The following is a 21,340-nucleotide window of genomic DNA, read 5'->3' as shown; positions in this document are numbered from 1 at the left end:
TATTTCTGAGTTTGCAGCAGCCTGAATTTAAAACCAGGTCATTATTATTTTAAAGTATTTCTCCAGGATTTGTGAGTATAATGTGATGTGTTACAGCGCCCTCTGCTGGACATCTAACACTTTTATTTATTTATTTATTTTTTACAAGTAACATTCCTCCCTGGAAGTTTTCCCCGCTGACTTGGGATCAGTTTCCACAGGCTTCTGTTCGCACATCACCGTCCCAGCAGCTGACCTCAGACCAGCTCAGCTCGGCTCGGCTCGGCTCAGCCCGCCTGTGACGGTTCCCTCTCTGCATCTTCACGACCGGCAACGTGGCAGAGCTCAACACTTCAGAGTTGTGTTGTTGTTGTTTTTATTTATTTTTGTCCACGTGTAACCAACAGTTTGAAGGAAGGACACAGGAAAAAGGTGGGAATATTTATTTCTTGTTGGATTCCTCCGGAGGATGGACGGGATTCCCTCTGGTCAGGGCGTGCTGCTGTGTTTACAGAGCTCTCAGCTGAGATCTGCAGCCACATGAAGGATTATTCACACTTATCATCTGAATGTCATGATTTAGATTTTTAATCTTACTCTCCTTCTCCTCTCACTGGGATGACTGACACTTTATTTATTTTATTTTTTTGTTAGAGCACTGCTTCCTGTCCAGTAGCAACACTCGCATGTGTGAACTTTACCCTCTTGTTATCATGCTGGCTTGTTATCAGCTCATGTTGTGACTCTCCTGTGAAATGATGTGGCAGTCGTTGATGCACTTTGACTGCGTGTGGCGTGAAAGAGCTGGAGGAACCTAAACACAACTGTTGTTGACTTTGGAGTAAGAAACAGGAACTACAAGACTTTTTTTTTTCCATTTCTTACCCTGATCTTGTGTGAAAGGGGGTCAACATGGACCACAGAGGTCACCACCTGCCCGACTCAGGCCATCACAGAACCAAAGACAGAGAGGACTACTACAGGTACCCTCAGCCGGACTGGGAGCAGAGCTACCCGTCACCGAACCCCAGAGACAGGGACCGGCACTGGGCTCACCCTGACCCCCGATACAGGGCTCATTTCACCAGCCCTCCTGCTAGACCGGATCCATACACCACACAGCAGTATCCTTACGTTCACCCAGAACACCAGAGGCCCCAATCCAGGTGTGTACACTCACGGGACAGGTCATTGTTTATTCTTTACCTCCTAGTTAAAGTTGCCATATGTTAGAACTGGACACCTGTCGAATTCATACTCCAAACAAATAGGGGGCAGTGTGTCGTGTTTTAGGTGAACTGTTCGTTTAAAGGAACAAGAGAAATCAGTGTTTCTCCTTTTTATTTTCCAGGCATGGTTACGAGTATCAGCCACACAGCCAGTGGGACTACAGAGACAGCTATGGTTACTATGACTATGACTACTACAGAGGACGACAAGGTACCGTAACACAAAACCACTTCATGAGACAAGCTAATGAGCTTGGATTAGTTAAAAGCAAATAAAATCACACGTGTGTTGCTCTGATTGTAAGAAGATGCTGGCCAGTGGGCAGCACAGGACTCCTGGAGGACGGACCGGTACCACGACAGAACTTACAAGCAGGAACATTCAGCAGCGTCCAACACTGACGAGTACAGGTGAGCCGCGAAAAGGCCTTCATCGATCTGTAATTTGTCTGAGAGCAGACAGCTGATGAGTGATGATGTGGTGTGTTTGCACCACACGTGAGAGGATTTGAAATCAGACAATGTCAATTACAATGTTGTGTTTTTTAAGAATCAGAAAAAGAAATTGTTGTTTTAATGTATCTGTGTTTGAAATTAAGAGTAAAACAGGAGAACAGCAGGGGTGCAATGGTAAAACAACAAAATAGCGACTTTATTGAAGATAAAACGCGTAACATTTGTGCAGTAAAATCTCTAAAACTGTTCAAACCCACAGAAATCCATCATGTTTTATTTGGTCTTCTGGTAGAGAAGTCATAGCGAGTGACCGTGAGGATGAATGTTACCTGTGAAGCACCTTGATGAACTTCAGCTTCTGTGTGTTAAGTCAGACTTGGACTCCACTGCAGTTTATACCAATGACCAAAGTCTTCTAACAGTGTTGTGCTTCTCGTCCTGAAGCGTCAAAGCTGCTACTCACCTGGATTTGTATTTCTATGAATGTGCGACGTATTGTTGCTCTAATCCTCTCAGGTACGACCAGAGGACAGACAGCTCGCAGCATTACGTCACTGACACTGAGGAGAATCCCTCCAGAGACAACGAGGAGGTCTCCTCTTATTATCTGGGGACGCTAGAAAGCTCCAAGAACTCGGGGTTGTCGTCCAGCAGCTTCGAGCTGAGTCAGTACATCAACGGAGCCGAGCACAGCGACGCTGCAGGTGAGTGCAGGTGAAGCTTCTTTCTCTCTTCGCTCAGTTGTTACCACACCGACACGTGTTTCTCCTCTGTCAGAGTGTGGACCTGTGCGTCCGACCTCAGCTCCTCTCAAGTACTCAATCCCTCATGCGATCGTCAGCTTTGGGCCCGCAGGCCAGCTGATCCGGGTCACTCCGGGCCGGTCCACACAGGAAAACGTCAGCCAGCTGGAAATCCACAGTCTGGAGGTAGATTAGATTAAATCATCTCCATTTTAAGCACTATGTTCTTGAATAAGACTACAAGAGATGATTCCTCTGTCTTCATGTGTGCACAGGTCATTCTGTGCGAGACGAAAGATCAGCAGGAGATGAGAGACTTCCCAGGACCTCTGACCCGGTACTGCATCATCATTTATTAGTGTAATTCTGAAACTGAAAACACTCACAACTAGATATTGTTAAAGAAATGACTGATACACATGTGAGACCTGTACATCTTTGAATATGTTTGATGTGTTGTCATGTTTTGAAGGGAGGATCTGCACAAAGTGGATGCTATCGAGTTTGCCCACCAGAGGGCGGCAGCCTGCTCCAGAGCTGCTGAGCTGCATGATAAGAGGTCTGCTGCCCTCCTGTGGAATCTACTGATCCTGCTCTGCAGGCAGAATGGAGTAAGGAGGCAGCAACTCAATCATACTCATCATGTTTTCTTTCTGATTCACTTGTCACTGACTGTCCAATTGTTGCAGCAAATCGTTGGCTCAGACATCGCAGAGCTGCTGATGCAGGGCTCACACTCAGACGGCAGCTGGGCGTCAGAGGCTCCCACGCTCATCGACTTCAGCGACGGCGCGACGGCCGAAGCTGCAGCGCCTTGTAAAGGAGACGACCTGCTCACAGGAGACTCCAGCAGCTTCAGCTCGGAGAGCTCTGAGAAGGCCCTGCAGAGCTACACTCAGCTGCTACTGGCAGGAAGGAAAAAGGTGTTTTATTTAGTCTCTTACTTAGATAAATGCAGCAATGCCACAATGTTCAAATATTCCGTGACAGGTAAAAGTTATGCATTTAAAAATCCTACTGAAGTGAGAAGACAGAAGCTGCTAAATGTACACTGTGAGAAAAAACAAAACTATCTTGTTTTAAAGAAACTGCAAAAATATGGAATTTTTTTTTTTTCTTCAGGGTTACAGAGACAGACTGATTTTTCACCAGATTTTCCTTTATCGCTTAAATGACAAGTAAAGGTACTTGAAAATGATTCAGCAGGAGTGTCAATGGGAAGGAAGGAAGAAAAATTATGTGTATGCATTTGTTGGACTATTCCCTAATCTTTCCATCTTGCTTTTTTTTAGGGCCCTTAAATAAAAAAAATAAATAAATAATAAAAAAAACTGTCTTAGAAGTTCAGGGAGGAAGTCATTCCACTTTGGTTGAACTGTTAACAAGGAATTGTATTTCACAAGTTATATATAATATGTTATAATAGGATATATATTAAATATGCTCCTTTTTAATGTTAAATCAGTAACTGCAGCTGTCAGATAAATGTTGTACGGTAAAACATGTGAACAAGTAGTAAATTGTACTTGTCAGGGCAGGATGTGACGCCACTGTGCACTCGGAAAATAATCCCAGTGAAATAGTTTAAATGAAGACACATCCTGTAATTGATTGGCCTCAGAGCTTTACGTAACACCTGCGTCTGTCCCCCTCACACCTTCCCGTATGTTTCCCAGGAGGCCTTGGAGTCGGCCATGAGCAGCGGCATGTGGGGGCATGCGCTTTTTCTGGCCAGCAAGATGGACAACAGGTCCTACACCACCGTGCTGAACAGGTGAGACAACTGAAGTCACTTGAGACGCGACAGCTGCGAGAAGTCGGCGCCGTATACAACATCCACACATGGGTGGTAACGTGCCAAGAAATAAACTTGGATACTTATGGCTTTGAATGTATGTGACAGCTACGAGGAAGTGCTGAGAGTATTTCTGTCTGAGGTTTATCCTGTGTGTGTGGGATGTAATCAAGCCCTGCGCAGCCCAGAGTGGCGAAGTCAAGAACAGATCTGCTTGGCCTCTGATTGGCTAGTTGATTATCAGGGTAAGCCAATCAGAGGCAGAAAAGGGGCGGGTCATTTCCGAAGCTGGAACCCCCCTGGTGACGTCACTCATTGGTTCGTGGACAACCATTTCGAGGCCGTCCGCCGTCGTCATTTTTAGTCATTTCTCATTAGCTTAACGACAGTCAGAGTTATTTTTGCGACCAGTGCAGTCGCCCCCTGCTGGCCGTCAGAGGAACTTCTGCATTGGCTTCACTTTCCAGACCTTCAAGCTCTGTCTGTACTTTATACAGTCGATCCTGGAGGACATAGTTGCACTAAACTTTTGTGTCCATCAAGTGATGACACACTGGCCTAAAAAAAAAGGCTTACCATACACAGTCATCACTAACCCATCAAAATGAAAGTTATGAACTAAGCTTAGACGTGTGACTTGTGTAGCATGTGGCAACGAACACTAAAAGACATCTGCTCCATCCAACAGGTCCTTCGGCCTTCCCACAGTCCTTTATCCAAAGAAAATGAGTGATCAGTGTTTAACATAGTGTATAAATTTGCTATTTTTGCTTTTTTTTTGACTGCTATTTCTTGTTTCTTTGAGTTTGCTAGATGTCATTATTTATAACCTTGTTTTTATGCCTCGGAGCAGTCGAGGAGGTTTAATGTTTAATGGTCGTCCAACTGTTCCGTTCTTGTGAAAGTGATACATCCAAAATGCCTCGAGGGAACGGCTTTCAGATCTGGCACAAACAACGTCTTGTATTAGACTCAAGGGTGATATTATTAGAAATTTGGTCCACCTTAGGTCACTGTGACCTCACACAACAAAATGGCACAGATGTCATGGAGGACAGACTGACGAAGTAAGGACACGTTGCACCCAAAATGTCAAAGGTCACCTTCACTGTGATCAGTCAGTCAATCAATCAATCAATCAATCAACTTTTATTTCCAGACTCGGAGTCCAATAGCTACACATACCAATACAAACAACAGCACATACACAAACAACAAGACAATTAAGACATCATGAAGTTGTTCAGAAACAGTACTTGTACTTGCCAGTTTTTACCAAGGGGGATCAATAAAGGATCATCTTAATCTTAATCTTAATATTAATATTAATCTTAATTGACACTCTGATAGCCTCACAGTCTTCCACAAGCTCATAGGTGTTGCTTGTGTTTAGCTTCAGGTGGCTGATTATCCATCAGTGCTCTGTACTCCTCTGTAGAAATGCTCTCTACTGTTCTCTCACTGCAAACTATTAACTAGAATCACGTAAAAATACACTTGGTTACCTTTTAATAACCTGATTTTAAGTCTTTACAACACATATTATGTGATTCTTGACGGGCATGGATGTAAACTACAACTTGACTGGTTGGTCGAAACACACAACTTGCGATGTGGTAATTCTAGTTCAGCGTTTGTCTTGGCATCCTGGTTATTTATAATTTACAATCTGTATTCTTATTATAGTACATAACGGCGCATTAACACTTTCCCGTGGAGTGTAAATAATCTGTCTCGACGTACAGTAAATTCTGTTAATACCTTTTTAATCTCCAAAACTCCGTTTCGGAGAAATATTTATCGTGAAACCCAATCCATGGTTTACAGACTATTTTGGCTTCATCAGTATGTCCCACGCTGCACGTGTCCTCCCGTGACTCTTGAGGAATGTGTGGTGGGGAGGGCTGACAGATCGGCAGACGGATTTTTGATTTGTAATTGACGGCGGTGGCAGAATTTGTGCTATTGACGAGGCCTCAGTTAAGCTATGCAGTGATGAAAAAAAGTGCTCTTGTGGCAGGTTTACAGGCCAGCTGACGCCCAGCGATCCCCTCCAGACCATCTTCCAGCTGCTGTCTGGGAGAGTCCCTGCTGTGGCCACGGTAAAACAACCAGAACATAAACACACGTGATTTAATAAAGAAAGAGTTTTGAAAGTCATGTTCTCCTTCGTAGTGCTGTGGAAGTGAAAAATGGGGAGACTGGAGGCCACATCTGGCTGTAATGCTCTCCAATGAGACCGGAGATCCCGCCGTCCAGCAGAGGGCCATCGTCACCATGGGAGACACTCTCGGTACGAGCAAATTCACCGACCGACTGACGGTTTGTATCGCTGTTTATACAAGCTGATTGTTTTCTGTCGTGCAGCTTCCAAAGGCCTCTTACACGCCGCCCACGTGTGCTACCTGACAGCCAGCGCTCCCTTCGGGGTGTTCACGCAGAAGGCAGACAGGCTGGTGCTTCTCGGCAGCAGCCACAGGTGAGCTGCGACAGCTTCCTGCCAATTATCTGTTTAATTGTCGTGCATGCAGTCAGAGCTTTGATGGAGACACAAGGCAAGAGCTAAATGTCCACCAATGTTTCTTTATTTTAGGCAACCCTTCGAATACTTCGCCACAAATCCTGCCATCCAGTGCACCGAGTTGTACGAGTACTGCCAGACACTTGGGGGCAAAGGCTTTTCAATACCGTCCTTTCAGGTAGCTCCCATTCACACCAGATCAGTTGTTCTCATTTGCAGTCATGTTTGATTAAATCTGATGAATGTTGCATTCAGGTGTACAAGTTCCTGTATGCCAGCCGGCTGCTGGACTGTGGGCTCGCATCTCAGGCCTTTCATTACTGCGAGGTGGTGGGACAGGCGATCCTCAGACAGAGGGAGCCTTTCTTCGTGCTCACTGGAGAGCTTATCAAGGTTTGTTCATTTACACACATACCTATTAAACCTACATTGTACAGTGTTGGTGTGTATAGGTTAAGTTCTAGGTTGATGTACTGTATGTATGTGCACTTTCTCCTGCAGCTGTCAGACAGGCTGAGACACTCGGAGGGTCAGTTCAGTGAAGGAGGGTTGAGCGGAACCGAGCAGGAACCCGACTGGCTGAAACGGCTCCGTGCGAGGTACCACAGTTTACAGGTGAGAGCTTCAGACCGGCTGCTGCAGGGCCGTCGTTTCAGAACGATGTGTCATATTGATAAAAAATAGGAAGATGAAATACAGCTGATCAGAAATTTAATGTTTTTCAATATTTAACACTGTTATTATGTTTTTAGTTTTGTTTGCAATGAGCACCAACATTATGTCGGACAAATTGTCACAGACCAGGAATCTGAATATATGACAGTGTTTGTTAACCATAACTTAAACTGTAATCTAGGATCTGCATCAGATTGTATTCACTCAGAGATACCAGCTGCCTAAATAGGCCTGAAGAAATGAATAGGCCCTGAGAAATGAACGAAAATCTCACAAAATGCCCCAGCTCTAAACTCTTGTTCCTCTAAAAATATATATTTAAAACTCAAGCATGTGTTATTTTACTCAGACGGGGAGTTACGACTGCACTGAAACATACCAGCCACCTCCTGAAGGAAATGACCATGAGGATGGAAACGTGTGCTCAGGTAAACTCTCATCATCACATTACCTCGAATCATTCCATGTGTGACTTATAGAGGATTTTTCTCTGCTTCCGCCGTCACACTCAACGCAAATTTTGGTCCCAGTTTTCATTAGATAAGGAAAAGACAAGATAAAGATTTCCTCTCCACAAAGAGAAAAACAACTTCTGTCACATTATGAGCACAATTTTGTTTTAACCATGTAAGTGAACATTTCTCTGCGTGGTCACTGGCCACCATGAAAGGCAGTTTTAACACACAACACAGTGTAACAGGTGTCACGAGGTGTCACAGTACAACCACAGGTCACATGTAGCCACGTCAGCCCGCGACCTCCATCTTCAGCCTTCAAAGGCCTTCTATTGTGACCAGTTCAAGACACACCTGTGCACTGATCATGCTGTTTAATAAGCATCTTGGTACATCACACCTGTCAGGTTGATGGATTATCTTGACAAAAGAGAAGTGCTCACTGACATGGATTTCAACAAATGTATGCTCAAAATTTGAGAGAAATAAGCTGAAGATAATTTACTTCAACTCGTGAAAAATGGGAGCGAAAAACAAAAGTTTTGTTTTTTATCGTTGAGTGTAAATCTGCTGATTAATACTCTTGAAGATGCGTAAGAATGTTGCTGTCATTTTTTTTTTTTCCCCTGCAGAATCAGACTTGGACGATCCAAGCCGTGACATCCAGAGTCCAGAGCCTGAGCTCCTTTATTACAGAGGCAGCGAGGATCAGGAGAGCTTCGAGCAGCGAGCTGATGGAAACACGGAGGAAATGACAGCAACGTCATGGGACGCTAGCGGAGCTCAGAGCTGGTACAAAATGTTCAGATGCTCAGATGTTCAGATGCCTTATTCATTTCAACCACATAGATGAGAACTCCTAGCCGGCTGCACATGTGATACTTGGTCTGAATTAACGCTGTTATGTCACTGATCCCTCCTTGTTCTCCCCCGTCCAGGCCACACGCCAATTATACACTGCCTGTACCGATGGTTTGTGCTCCCTCGGCAGCCACGGTGGCTGTGGGCCAACACTTCAGTTATCATAACACAGATAGCGCTGAAGTCAGAACAGCCCCACCACATTGTCCTCAGACTGATCCAACATCAGCAGCAGAGGGTGAGAAGAAGCCCCGATGTCAGACAGCATGCATGTCCCAGTTCTGATGATTATCATGGGCTCTGGCATGTGAGTGATACTCTGATTTTTTTTTTTTGCGTTTCTAGGGCTTGACTTGTCCTCTGCAGCAGGCCCAGTAAGTAATCTGTCTAATATTCTGAACTGATGAAAAAAGTAAGAATTACAAAGATGACACTTCACTGTCTTCATTTTACTTCTTTACACTGCCATAATTGAATTCCTTGTTAAAAAATGTAAATGCTATGTGTTTTAAACATATACTGAAAAACATAATGTAATATATTTTAAATACATTGTGTGTATATAGAGTGTCACACAAAAGAATCCCAAAAAGGTAAAATCTGAGAGGATTTTTGCACTTCCGGCACAGTCAGTGGATATTTTGAATGGGATTTGGTTAGATGCCTGAAATAAAGTCTTTGGTTACCACAAGCTTAAGAGACATTTTGTTTTTAGACATAAAGTATGTTTAGGCCTCTGTGTCTTAAAAAAGACGGTTGCTAAGAAGTGGCTAAATGAGACTACGGAGGTCATCAGGGACATTAAAGGTCTGATGACACACTGGATAGATCACAAACTCTTTTTACAGTAGATTAGACAGTGTGCTTGGAAAATAGATTAGAATATTGCTTACAATATATGAAAAAATTATAAAGAGAAATGTATTGTTGTTGTATTTAATAATGCATCACTGGGGAAAGTTATTGGCTTATAGCTGAAAACAGGAATAATGTTAATAAATATATTAGATTTACGACTGTAGAATATTTCCCTTGCACAAGTGAACCTTTTACAAGCGTTGGTAAATGCGTCTTTGTCTGCAATCCCTTTTTAAAGACGGGGGGTCAGATGCTGGAAGTCGGCATCAGTCAGCAGCAGCAAAACCAGCCCAGCAGCCCGCCGGGTCCAGAGGCCTCCGAGCAGAACAACGGGCCTCCTCAACAGGTGGGTGGAGCCTCTGTCGTCCACAACATATTAAACCACATCGCACGAGTCGTTTGACACGTGTGCATTATCTGTGCGTTTCATGCAGAGCGCAAAGGCCGGATGGTTCAGCGGTTGGTTCAAATCGAAACCCAAAGATGTTCAGAAGGAGAGTCCAGAGCGGGGAAACGCAGCTCAGACAGTAAGAATATAGACCGAATATGCTCCAGTGTTTACGTGTCATTAAGTTTTCAATTTGGCGATGTAAGATATGTATTTTTTTATGTTTTCTCAGAAACTACCACCAATTGCTAGTCTCTCTCTTCCTCCTCCTCCCCTGCCTGGTGTCGCCCCTCCCGGCACGATCCCATCACAGCCTCCCTCTGCAGGGATTAATCCATTCTCAAGGAAAGCAGGTGAATTATCATAAATATGCTGCCATGTTCAGACTGCTTTTCAGGGCGGATGCCTCAGTGAGCTGAAGTCTTACAGCTAGATGATGTTAAATCCACTACACCAGCTCACAGGGAAAGTACCACACCAACAAAGTGCCAGCGTGACCATCTGAGTAGCATTAAAGGCACAGAAGAATAGATCAACAGTCTGGATCAACATGAATGGATAAGACAGGACTCAACCTATAGGCTCAAAAGCCCGAGCATTGATACAGAAATGAGGAACATATGGATCCTGTGTGCACTTTCTTGTAGAGACTATTTTCAGGGCAATAGAACTGCTGTTTTTTTTGTGTGGTCTACGCCTTTAAATAGTTGCTAGGCTAATGTTTCAGTCTTACCTTTAAAAAAAAGGACCAGAGGTTTGGTTTGACCCTCCTTGGCTTTCCTCCCTGTCACCCTTGATTTTGAAAAGCTCATCATCCTCGTGCCTGTCCTCGTGGCTGCTGACCTTCTTCTGATTCCTAATCAGTGTGGATTTGTCTTTGTCAAGTTTCAGGCATCAATAAGTTGTTTACAGCTCCTCCAAAGAAACATTTCCCTTCACGTGGTTTCCGATAAATAACTGTTTGAGGCTCAAGGGGATAAAACTCTATACTATTTCACAAAAATGCAAGGGAGAATCTGAAAAATGGAATCAAACTTATGTAGGAGAATTTTGTTTTTCCTCTTTTCTACCCAATCTATCGTCTCATGACCCCTCAGCAAACGTTAGATGACATTTGACATAGCTACTTGCATGCTAAAATGCGGGTCAGCAGCTGATGGGAGTGACGCAGGCAGATCAGTGATTCACCTAATGAAAGGTTAAAAAATGTCGCGGCCCACTTTAGGGGCCGTCTGAAATCGTGTTAAAAGATTCTCCTAGGCAAGCATATAGAACATATATGGTAATGTTTGCAATTACAGACAAGAAGAATAAATGTTCCAACCCCCTCCGGCTTCCTATTTTAACCCCTTTTGGGGGTGTTTCAAGTCTTAATTCGAGGGGTCAGTCGCCCCAAATCACCCCTGTAACATAAACCCTGGTCATGATCCACATTCTTCGAGTGTAATGTTAAATTTGTTTTTCTCTGTTTTGCTGGCATTAACACAGTTGCTGACCAACATGTCTGATTGATAAAACAGCGATAATGCTGACACACATGAACATCAAACTATGCAAAAGTGATTTCTATAAATATTCTTTTTTATAGGCCAGCAGCTGGGGTAGAAACCATGACCCCGTGTCACGGGTAAGTTAATCCACTTAGACATGAATATGTCTCTACCATATTTTGAAGGAGTCACTTTAATCACTTTCACATGTTACATTGTTGTGTTTAGGACAACTGACACCACTTAAACCAAAATGGGGACGTCATGTCACACCTGCCACAATGAGTACCTTCATGTCTAATGGGAGTTTCACCTGAGTTTGGATGAAGACCATCAAGATCCTTACAACTCCTCACAGTCAACAACTCTTTTTTTAAAGGATGCCCTTTCACAACCCCAGCGTGTTGACCATCATGTTCCATATTAGGTTCAGAAATACTCTGGATGGACTCACATAGTAACTCATATGCGACTGAAACAGCTGAGTTGTGACTCCGTAAAGCTGACGGCAGGGAACTTACCAGTGGACACGGGGGCATATTGACCCTGATATCTAGTATATCAAGTATGAGAGATTAGATCTGGTGGAAAAAGTTTTGGACAGCAACTCTGAGCACTTCAAAGTGGTATTGTATGTCAACAGACTCAGCTCTGGTCACCCGTAAATGATTATCCATTAAATGCGACGCAAAGAATCAGCTGTCCTAGAGTTTAATTAGTGCAAAGTACATTATGATCATACAGTATCTATGCACTTAAATAGTAAAACTAAGCAGTAATTTAAAACAATAATGAAAGCACAGATGAGATCTCTAAAGTATAAATGTTGTAGCCTCACAGAAGATTTAATCTTTCAAGCAGCGTTTGTGGTAGGGATGTTATTTATGATTAACCTGTTAGTGAACGCCCCCATTTTAACGTTCTTTTTCCAAAACAATGTACCGAAATTAAAAGCATGACAGCTCCCACATAGTTTGAGACTCAGGGATGTGCTTGGTGCCATTGGAAAGGTAACACCCTTTTTTTAAAAAGTGTAAGTGTGATTCTATGACATACTGACACATAGTTACAGAGGTTGGGGCACAGGTTTTGGTTTCAGTCCAATTCAAATGTCAATACACTGACTAAGATATAAGGGTTCAAGAGCGCCTACTGAGATTCAAAGGCTTATAACTTGAGAACCCCTTTACCTAGACACATAATCTTGGTCCCAAACGAAAACTAAGACCCTGGGGTTTCTTGCTTGTTTCTTGATTTGATGCTGCTCATTCTGGGATAGAATGACAGCGGCATAACCATTGAAAACAACATTTACATGGGAACTGCTAACCCAGACTGGGGATATTGTTGGGCAGCGGAAAGGGAGTTTGCCTCTACAGTCTTGTGGACTTATTGTGGAGAATGCCTATGACCATGTTCCCTGGAGAGTACTGCGGAGGAAACTACGGGAGTATGAGGCACTGGGTTCTTTACTACGAGCTATCCGGTTCCTATAAAACCAGAGTGAACACTGTGATGGTAAACTCGGCACAAAGTCAAACATTCCTAGGGGGTGTTGGACTCCGCCGGGGATGTCTCTTGTCCCCGATCCTGTTTGTGATATTCATGGGCATGATCACAAGGTGCAACCTTGGTAAGGAGAGTGTCCGGTTCGGGAACCGCAGAGTTGTGTCTACGCCGATGACACGGTTCTGTTGGCTTCCTCACTCTGTGACCTCGACGGGGGAGGTCTGCAGCCAAGTGTGAAGCAGTTCAGATGAGGGTCACCATCGCTAATCCCGAGGCCATGCTTTTCTACTGGAATACAGAGGTGGTTAGGGGGGTTAGACCCCTGCCCCAAGTGAAGGAGGCTAAGTATTTTGGGGTCTTGTTCATGAGAGAAGGGGTTTGGCGTGTTGTCAACAGTTCTGTAGGGGTTGCACCGGACCATTGTGGGTAGTCACCAAAAGAATAAGACTGAGGATCGAGCTCCTTTTGTAGGCTCGCTGGGCTCTGCCTTGGAGATAGAGTGAGGAGCTCGGACATCCGGAGGGAGCTCGAAGTAGAACCGCTGCTCCTTTGCTTTGAACGAGCCAGCTGAGGTGGTTCGAGAATCTGATTAGGTTTCCCCCCTGGGCTTGTGGCCATGTGATCCCCAAGGGAGGAAGTGGAAAGTGTTGCTGGTGAGAATGACCCCACCCAGCCTGCTGCCACCACTAGCTAAACCCAGATAAGTGGTAGAAGAGGGATGTATGGAAGTTGTTGAGTAGTGACAGGTAGCAGATCCGCAAGTCATTATTTAGTTCACCTTTCAAGATACCTGGGCTTTCCTTTCGTTCAGCTACCAGCTAGTGGTAAAAAAGTGTTTTCTAATCGAAAAGCATCCACCGTATTTTATATACAGTGGGGCAAATAAGTATTTAGTCAACCACCAATTGTGCAAGTTCTCCTACTTGAAAAGATTAGAGAGGCCTGTAATTGTCAACATGGGTAAACCTCAACCATGAGAGACAGAATGTGGAAAAAAAAAAACAGAAAATCACATTGTTTGATTTTTAAAGAATTTATTTCCAAATTAGAGTGGAAAATAAGTATTTGGTCAGCTACAAAGAAGCAAGATTTCTGGCTATCAAAGAGGTCTAACTTCTTCTAATGAGGTCTAACGAGGCTCCACTCGTTACCTGTATTAATGGCACCTGTTTTAACTCATTATCGGTATAAAAGACACCTGTCCACAACCTCAGTCAGTCACACGCCAAACTCCACTATGGCCAAGACCAAAGAGCTGTCGAAGGACACCAGAGACAAAATTGTAGACCTGCACCAGGCTGGGAAGACTGAATCTGCAATAGGTAAAACGCTTGGTGTAAAGAAATCAACTGTGGGAGCAATTATTAGAAAATGGAAGACATACAAGACCACTGATAATCTCCCTCGATCTGGGGCTCCATGCAAGATCTCACCCCGTGGCGTCAAAATGATAACAAGAACGGTGAGCAAAAATCCCAGAACCACACGGGGGGACCTAGTGAATGACCTACAGAGAGCTGGGACCACAGTAACAAAGGCTACTATCAGTAACACAATGGTAGAAACACAGGTTCTCGTGTTTGGAGGAGAAAGAATACTGAATTGCATCCGAAGAACACCATACCCACTGTGAAGCATGGGGGTGGAAACATCATGCTTTGGGGCTGTTTTTCTGCAAAGGGACCAGGACGACTGATCTGTGTAAAGGAAATGTATCGAGAGATTTTGAGTGAAAATCTCCTTCCATCAGCAAGGGCATTGAAGATGAGATGTGGCTGGGTCTTTCAGCATGACAATCATCCCAAACACACAGCCAGGGCAACAAAGGAGTGGCTTCGTAAGAAGCATTTCAAGGTCCTGGAGTGGCCTAGCCAGTCTCCAGATCTCAACCCCATAGAAAATCTGTGGAGGGAGTTGAAAGTCCGTGTTGCCCAACGACAGCCCCAAAACATCACTGCTCTAGAGGAGATCTGCATGGAGGAATGGGCCAAAATACCAGCAACAGTGTGTGAAAAGCTTGTGAAGAGTTACAGAAAACATTTGGCCTCCGTTATTGCCAACAAAGGGTACATAACAAAGTACTGAGATGAACTTTTGGTATTGACCAAATACTTATTTTCCACTATGATTTGCAAATTCTTTAAAAATCAAACAATGTGATTTTCTGGGTTTTTTTTTCCACATTCTGTCTCTCATGGTTGAGGTTTACCCATGTTGACAATTACAGGCCTCTCTAATCTTTTCAAGTGGGAGAAATTGCACAATTAGTGGTTGACTAAATACTTATTTGCCCCACTGTAATCTTAATGACTGATGACTGAGTGAAATTGCAGAACGTTTTTAAATCCTAATTTGCCGACTTGCAATTGCATTGCTTCGTAAATTATGGTATTTTAATTTTTTTTTTTGTGAACAACAGCAGATTGTTGCGCCGACCCTGAAGTGGAAGTGGTTGGAAGCAAGAAAAAGAAATAGAGGAATGAGTTCTCATGATGTCATGCTGCTTAGATGGATCATACCACATGCAGGGTAGTGGGGGGAGGGGAGAGGGAGGACAGGGAAAGACCTCTGCCAGGCGAGCAGTCAACACAACCCCCAACCCGAGCTAACAGATTCTTGTAGGATCAAACTGTTCTTGTGCTGGTGATATTTAAAGTGCCTTCGTCTCAGAAGGGGCGTTATTAATAGTTCTATCACATAAAGGTTTTGTGTGACGACAGAGCTAGCTTGGCTCCTTATATTGTTTATAAAACACACAGTAATATATACTCATGGAAAATATTATAAGGTAATATTTTTATCACTGTGTCACCTTTTAACATGTTCTGATGTAACTGAGATTGTTTTTTTTTTTTTTTTTAATATATGTCTTCTGCTAAATGCATTATGTCAAAGCTGTTTTTGTACCCCTGTACCAGCAAATCAGCAATCAATGTATTAATTACCAATTCATTAATCTCATATTGAATAAAAACATCTTGCCAGCAAATGGCTGGGATTCCAAATGGGGTCGCCTAGTTAATGTAGAGTAAGTGACAACACAACAGGTGCGGTCTCCTTTTACCATTAGTCTGCAGTTGCCAAGTGTATATGGGACACAGAGACACACGCGCGCACACACACGCACACGCGCACACACACACACACACACACACACACACACACACACACACACACACACACACACACACACACACACACACACACACACACACACACACACACACACACGGACAGCCAAGATTACCAGCAGCCACTGCTTACTGCCTTCTCTTAACATATCAGAGAATAAAAACTATTTGTTATGAAAGACAGTTTCAGAAAGTATCCTGATCTTCTTTTTGAACTTCCTGTTTGGGGGTTGCATCAATATAATGTGTGTTTATTGTTTTTAAATGAGTTCATGGAGAGCAAACATGAGTAAAAACTGGTGCCAAATGTTTTATTGCACTTCATTTTCTGAAATATCATCACATTACAGATTTGAAAATGTTGTTTCCCTATAATCCACCACAGCTTGAGACTGAAAGATCCTCTTAATCACCAAACATGCTTATTGAATGTACCAACAAAATAAGAAAACAGTGTTTGCAGTTCAACATTTACTGCATATTTTCAAAGTTTGCAGGGTCATTTCCCTCTTTGTAAGGGGGTTAAATACTATATACTGTCATAGTAAGTGACCTGTGCAGTTAGAGCCTCTGTAAGCTCTTTTTTTGTACTGCTAACAAGTTTCTTGAAATAGACATTCAATTTGTTTCTTTCCCCCAAAGTTCTGATTGCATGTGTTACAGGATAATCACCTGATTCTAATAAATGAAAGTGAACCACAGAACCTGAATTGTAAAACTACGGAAACAGCTGTAATGCACAATTCAACAAAAAGTCAAAATAAATAGAGCGCACCCTGAGAACGACATCACGCTGGCAGAAAACAGCAAAAGAACTGATTAGCAAGGTTCCCTAAACCATTTCAACTCTTCTGGTCTATTCATGTGATCACTGGTGCTGCCCGACTGCAAAGTTATGACAGACTTACTATGAGCCTGTGTGTCAACAAAAACTATGTCTAAACTCACTGCAACTCACCAGACAATACATCAGCCTGCACCTGAGGATGAATAATCATCAGGGTTATTATTTGCATGTTTATGGCAGGCGATGATGGGTTCAAAACACATTAATGATTGTTGAATTGCGATAATTTTAGTTAACAACATTCAGAAGAATGTGAAGAAACTTAAGTTCTAATGACGTCAAAGATGTTTATGTATTATGATGCAGAAATATCATTTTATGTGATACAACTCTGAGCTCCCACTTTGGATTACTAGCAGAACGGTTAACTTAGCAAACTACGTAGTGGCAGCTACAGTTAGCAACAATTAACGATTACTCTGGTGATATGCTGCCCGCTTTGTTCTCGCATTAATTTAATTTAAGAGGAGGCCAGATCTTACATATTGCACATTTGAAGTGTGTCCACAGAGATATGTGCTTTGTATTCTTCCTTTTCTAAACACATGTGCCCACATTACCCACATTTAACCTGCCACTTCATCTGTCAGGACAATATAATGAAGCAGCTTCCTGCCAACGTTTGTTATCGAAGCTGTCATCTCCTGTGTGATGCTAAACTTGGGTACTTAAATCTCTGGGCGTCTACAAAGTCAGGATGATGAAGCAGCGGGCTGTTTAAAATGCCACTGAGTGCCATCCATACTTGAAATCAGTCAGCATGTGCTACCTTGGCCACCGTACACAGAATGACCCGAGCGTGCGATTACATCACTGGTTGCCATGTATCATTATCAACTACCTGCATTTCCTAGAGCCTTTTTATGTCCTAACTTCAGTGGCAATGTTGATGATTAGTATTAACTATACTTATACTCTAAATGCTCTTGTATGCTCATAAATTTTACACTGTTAAGCTGTCAGCTCCTGTGTCGATGCTGCTGTTAACTTTTAGCCCATAACATTCAGCAGTAAGTAAGAGCCAGGTCTAAAAGCATTTAAGGCACAGTCATCAAATATACATACCCTGACATTAACAAAATGGTAACCTTTGACCTTGAATGGATCCGATTAGTCTGGAAGTGATTATTTTTAAAAAGTGATCCCACCGCATTTAGATTAACAGTTGCAAACTGATTAAATTGCGCTCACACAGTTCCTGTCTTGAGACAGTTCAGACCTTGTCCCGGTGGTTCAGCATATGCTGCGTAAGCTTTGCGGCACACAGGAAAGACTTGTCACACTCTGCACACACAAAGATCCTCCCAGCACAGGTTTGTTCCTGGTGAAGCTGCAGCGCGGACAGGTGGCTAAAGTTCTTGCTGCAGCCTGTGCAGCTGTGGGGTTTCTCTTTATTGTGGATGTACTGGTGACGAACGAGGCGGGAAACCATGGCGAACGCCACGCCGCACTCTGCGCACTTGTGTGGCCGCTCTCCGCTGTGAATGGCCTCGTGCTCGGCCAGGTTGGATGACTTTGTGAAACACTTGGAGCACACGGAGCAGACGAACGGACGCACCCCTCTGTGGATCTTCTGGTGCTCCGCCATGCGACTTTCCAGAGCGAAGGCCTTCCCACAGTCAGGGCAGGAGAAAGGTCTTTCTCCCAGGTGCTTACGCTCGTGCCGCTTCAGGGAGAGGGGCTTATTGAAGGTCTTGCCACATTGCATGCACGGGAAGGGCTTGTCATTGGTGTGGATGTTCCGCTCGTGCTTTCGCAGGTCAGAGGATCGAATGAAATCCTTGCCACACGTGTCACAGACGTAGGGCTTTTCACCAGTGTGTGTGCGGATATGCTTGCGGTAATCTGAGGACCAGATATAGGTCTTGACACAGAAGGGGCAGTGATATGGTCTTTCACCTGTGTGCAGGCGCTTGTGCTGCTGCAGCGTTCCCTGGTGAGAGTAAGCCTTGCCACATATATCACACACATGTGGCTTGAGGCCAGTATGTGTCTGTAAGTGACTCTGGAGGTTGCAGAACTTCTTGAAAGCCCAGTGGCAGCGCGTGCACTTGAAGGGACGCTGCTCCGTGTCGACTCCATCACGTTTTTTCATCGCGACCAGAAGTCGAGCGATCTTGTCTTCTTCGTGCTTTTTAAGCGATTTCTTCACAGGACGACTATTCGCGGTCTTCTTTTTGGTCTTTTTCTCACCTCCACCTTGATTATAATCCCCAACATTGAGCTCTTTGAGCTTTGACGCTCTCTGTTTGACTGGAGGATCACTTCTTACCTTGTGGCTCTTGAGGGATTTTGAGCATTTTCTTTCCTTCTTCTCCGCAGCATCATTAGATTCATTTATTTTGCTGCTTTCAGAGTATTTCGTGCTTTGTAACAACTCCGGACTGCTAAACTCTTCGACGACATGAAGTTGTGTTTCGTCTCCACTTGAAAGCTCAGAAAACTTCTCCACAAGACACCACTTCGGTACCTGGGGGTTCAGATAAAGGATTCCAGTGTCGCTGCTCTCTGGAAGTGAGTTCACACCTACACAAATGCTCCCTAATGAAGAATCAGTCTCCACTTTATGAGTGCTGATTAAGATCTGTCCATCTCGGGGAGAAGGAGAGGTACAGCGCCTTCCTTGATGTTTCTCTTCACTTCTCTTTTCAACAACTTGTCTGTCAGACTTCCCCGGGGAGGTTTCATCAGCCATGGTCACTTGTGCATCGAGGCATGAAATCATCTGCATGAGTCTGGAGCTGTTCAGGGAATTCCTGATGCTGCCTTGAAAAGACCAGACAGAGCATGTTATTACCATCCTCATCCAATCTTAATGGCTCTGTCTTTACCATAGGTTCCATTCCTGTCTGAATATAAATGAAGATATCATATTTAGGGATATTTTCATCACATGACCTTACAGACCTGTTGGCTATACTTAGCTGCTGTCACCACAATATCTTGGGTATATTCTTCAAATAAACATGCACCTTGCACATCTAAAGTCCCAGACTTCAACAGCTTCAGCGCTCAGACGACACACTCAGTTGTCCATTTCAATATCACAAACTGAAAATGTTATACCAAGCTACTTACCCTGTGGTCTTCTTCCAAGCAGGGCAGAGATTTATGCCAGCTCCAGTATAACACTACGGGAGATGTTCAGTGAGTGGTGTTAACAGGCGGGGTTTGGTAACAGCCGTCTCTGGGTCAGCATCTATCCGGCTAGTCAGCACAGCCGTGATATCTTAACGGCCTGGCTCAGCTTACCTTTCACTGACTTAGCTTACTGCTCGCTAGTGTACAGCCCCGCTGAGGAAGTCATACAGTCAGTGCCACAGGTTTAGAAGAGAGCTGAAACTCCTGTAGAGTTGGTGAAATCACACCACAACAAACATCTAACTGTCAAAGAGACGGTCGTAAAGGTATGAAAGATATTCTCACTGCCCGTCTCTGGCTCTGGTTCTGACTCAGTCATGAACTTAAATCTACTCTTGATGGTGGAGTGCTAAAGGTTAACTGATGATAGAAGTTGTCCCAAACACATGCACCATCTTTTGACACAAAGTACTCAGACCGCTTCGGTCCACAGGAGTCGCCAGAATCAACCAAAAAAACAAAGAACGCTCCTTGTTTTTTTTGTTGTTTTTTTTTCCCTAAAAGGCTGAATTGACCAGCTGTTGAAATTATTCTCCAAACAACTAGAGGGCAGTATATCACCAGAGTAACTGCTTTCTGTATGTTCTGTCATTTTCCAGTCAGCTCAGTTAGCCGTGTAACTAGCGGTCCTGTCAGGTGACTTCAGCGTGGCTGGACTGGGAGCTCAGAGAAAAGGTGCAGTTCTTTTGTTTTTCACCGATTATTACAGGAGCCCTGGGCTGCCTGGGGCTAACTGGTTAGCATGCTCGTTTCGGTAGATGTCTCATTAACACATTCGTAGTCTTTGACATCATGTCTGCTGATATTCCTTCAGATTATGTGATGAGATATATATATATATAAAAACATATTTGTTAAGTTAGATATTAAGTCATACTGCGCTCACTTTTAGGTCACTTAGAGTCGCTGTTGAGTGTTTTTTCTAATGATACTTTTACATTTTAAACATTTTTCAAGACACAGGTGTGAAGCTCACGTGGGCTTTTCCTCCTTTAAAAAAAAATGAGTTTAAAGGTCCAATGTGCAGGATTTAGGAGGTTGTATTGGGACCCGTTTGATATAATATTCATATTTACATGGCCATCAGTGTACAAAAACCTGCTGAAAGTAAGAATTGTTGTGCTTTTGAGTTTTGTGGTCGCTGTCGGTTCTCACACATGTTCTGGGTGAAGCTAGAGGTCGGACGCTAGTTGTAACCTGCAAACTCGCCACTAGATGGTGCTAAAATCTCGCACACTGGACATTTAAAATAATCATTTTAA

The 21,340-nt window shown here is 43.6% G+C and overlaps 2 protein-coding genes across 6 annotated transcripts; one reads left to right on the top strand and one right to left on the bottom strand.

The window, feature by feature from the left end:
- The first annotated feature begins 253 nt into the window (after nucleotides 1–253).
- On the top strand, nucleotides 254–12,484 carry sec16b (SEC16 homolog B, endoplasmic reticulum export factor). 4 transcript variants are annotated; one of them, XM_037115658.1, is made up of 25 exons: nucleotides 254–411; nucleotides 883–1,145; nucleotides 1,331–1,419; nucleotides 1,514–1,619; nucleotides 2,181–2,368; nucleotides 2,442–2,593; nucleotides 2,683–2,744; nucleotides 2,880–3,018; nucleotides 3,097–3,330; nucleotides 4,084–4,181; nucleotides 6,223–6,304; nucleotides 6,378–6,495; nucleotides 6,570–6,681; nucleotides 6,796–6,901; nucleotides 6,979–7,116; nucleotides 7,225–7,338; nucleotides 7,748–7,826; nucleotides 8,486–8,645; nucleotides 8,792–8,952; nucleotides 9,060–9,088; nucleotides 9,811–9,918; nucleotides 10,007–10,099; nucleotides 10,193–10,313; nucleotides 11,549–11,587; nucleotides 11,679–12,484. In XM_037115658.1, exons 2-24 carry the CDS (start codon nucleotides 892–894, stop codon nucleotides 11,563–11,565), a joined length of 2,760 nt encoding a protein of 919 aa, XP_036971553.1. In that variant the 5' UTR covers nucleotides 254–411; nucleotides 883–891; the 3' UTR covers nucleotides 11,566–11,587; nucleotides 11,679–12,484. The 4 variants fall into 4 exon arrangements, with proteins under 4 accessions (XP_036971553.1, XP_036971555.1, XP_036971554.1 ...); XM_037115659.1 differs by lacking the exon at nucleotides 254–411 and having other exon boundaries at nucleotides 425–1,145; nucleotides 1,517–1,619; XM_037115657.1 differs by lacking the exon at nucleotides 254–411 and having other exon boundaries at nucleotides 425–1,145.
- A 3,920-nt stretch (nucleotides 12,485–16,404) lies between these two features.
- On the bottom strand, nucleotides 16,405–20,510 carry znf648 (zinc finger protein 648). Of its 2 annotated transcripts, none has more exons than XM_037114982.1 (2): nucleotides 20,016–20,510; nucleotides 16,405–19,703 (listed from the first exon to the last, which is right to left on the bottom strand). In XM_037114982.1, the coding sequence occupies exon 2, from the start codon at nucleotides 19,666–19,668 to the stop codon at nucleotides 18,151–18,153; it is 1,518 nt and encodes a 505-aa protein (XP_036970877.1). In that variant the 5' UTR covers nucleotides 19,669–19,703; nucleotides 20,016–20,510; the 3' UTR covers nucleotides 16,405–18,150. The 2 variants fall into 2 exon arrangements, with proteins under 2 accessions (XP_036970877.1, XP_036970878.1); XM_037114983.1 differs by lacking the exon at nucleotides 20,016–20,510 and adding an exon at nucleotides 19,845–19,950.
- Between the last annotated feature and the right edge of the window lie 830 nt (nucleotides 20,511–21,340).

The sequence above is a fragment of the Acanthopagrus latus genome, chromosome 11 (genome assembly GCF_904848185.1).
Source record: "Acanthopagrus latus isolate v.2019 chromosome 11, fAcaLat1.1, whole genome shotgun sequence".
In the NCBI taxonomy this organism is placed as follows: domain Eukaryota; kingdom Metazoa; phylum Chordata; class Actinopteri; order Spariformes; family Sparidae; genus Acanthopagrus; species Acanthopagrus latus.
The sequence above is the reverse complement of the archived record's forward strand: the minus strand, read 5'-3'. Positions and strand labels throughout refer to the sequence as shown.

Bases quoted from the DNA above. Each gene is read 5' to 3' on its own strand.
- sec16b (XM_037115658.1), top strand. From the start codon at position 892: ATGGACCACAGAGGTCACCACCTGCCCGACTCAGGCCATCACAGAACC. The intron at 6,305-6,377 runs GTAAAACAACCA...TCTCCTTCGTAG, and splicing joins GAGTCCCTGCTGTGGCCACG to TGCTGTGGAAGTGAAAAATG. The intron at 6,902-6,978 runs GTAGCTCCCATT...TGTTGCATTCAG, and splicing joins TTTCAATACCGTCCTTTCAG to GTGTACAAGTTCCTGTATGC.
- znf648 (XM_037114982.1), bottom strand. From the start codon at position 19,668: ATGCAGATGATTTCATGCCTCGATGCACAAGTGACCATGGCTGATGAA.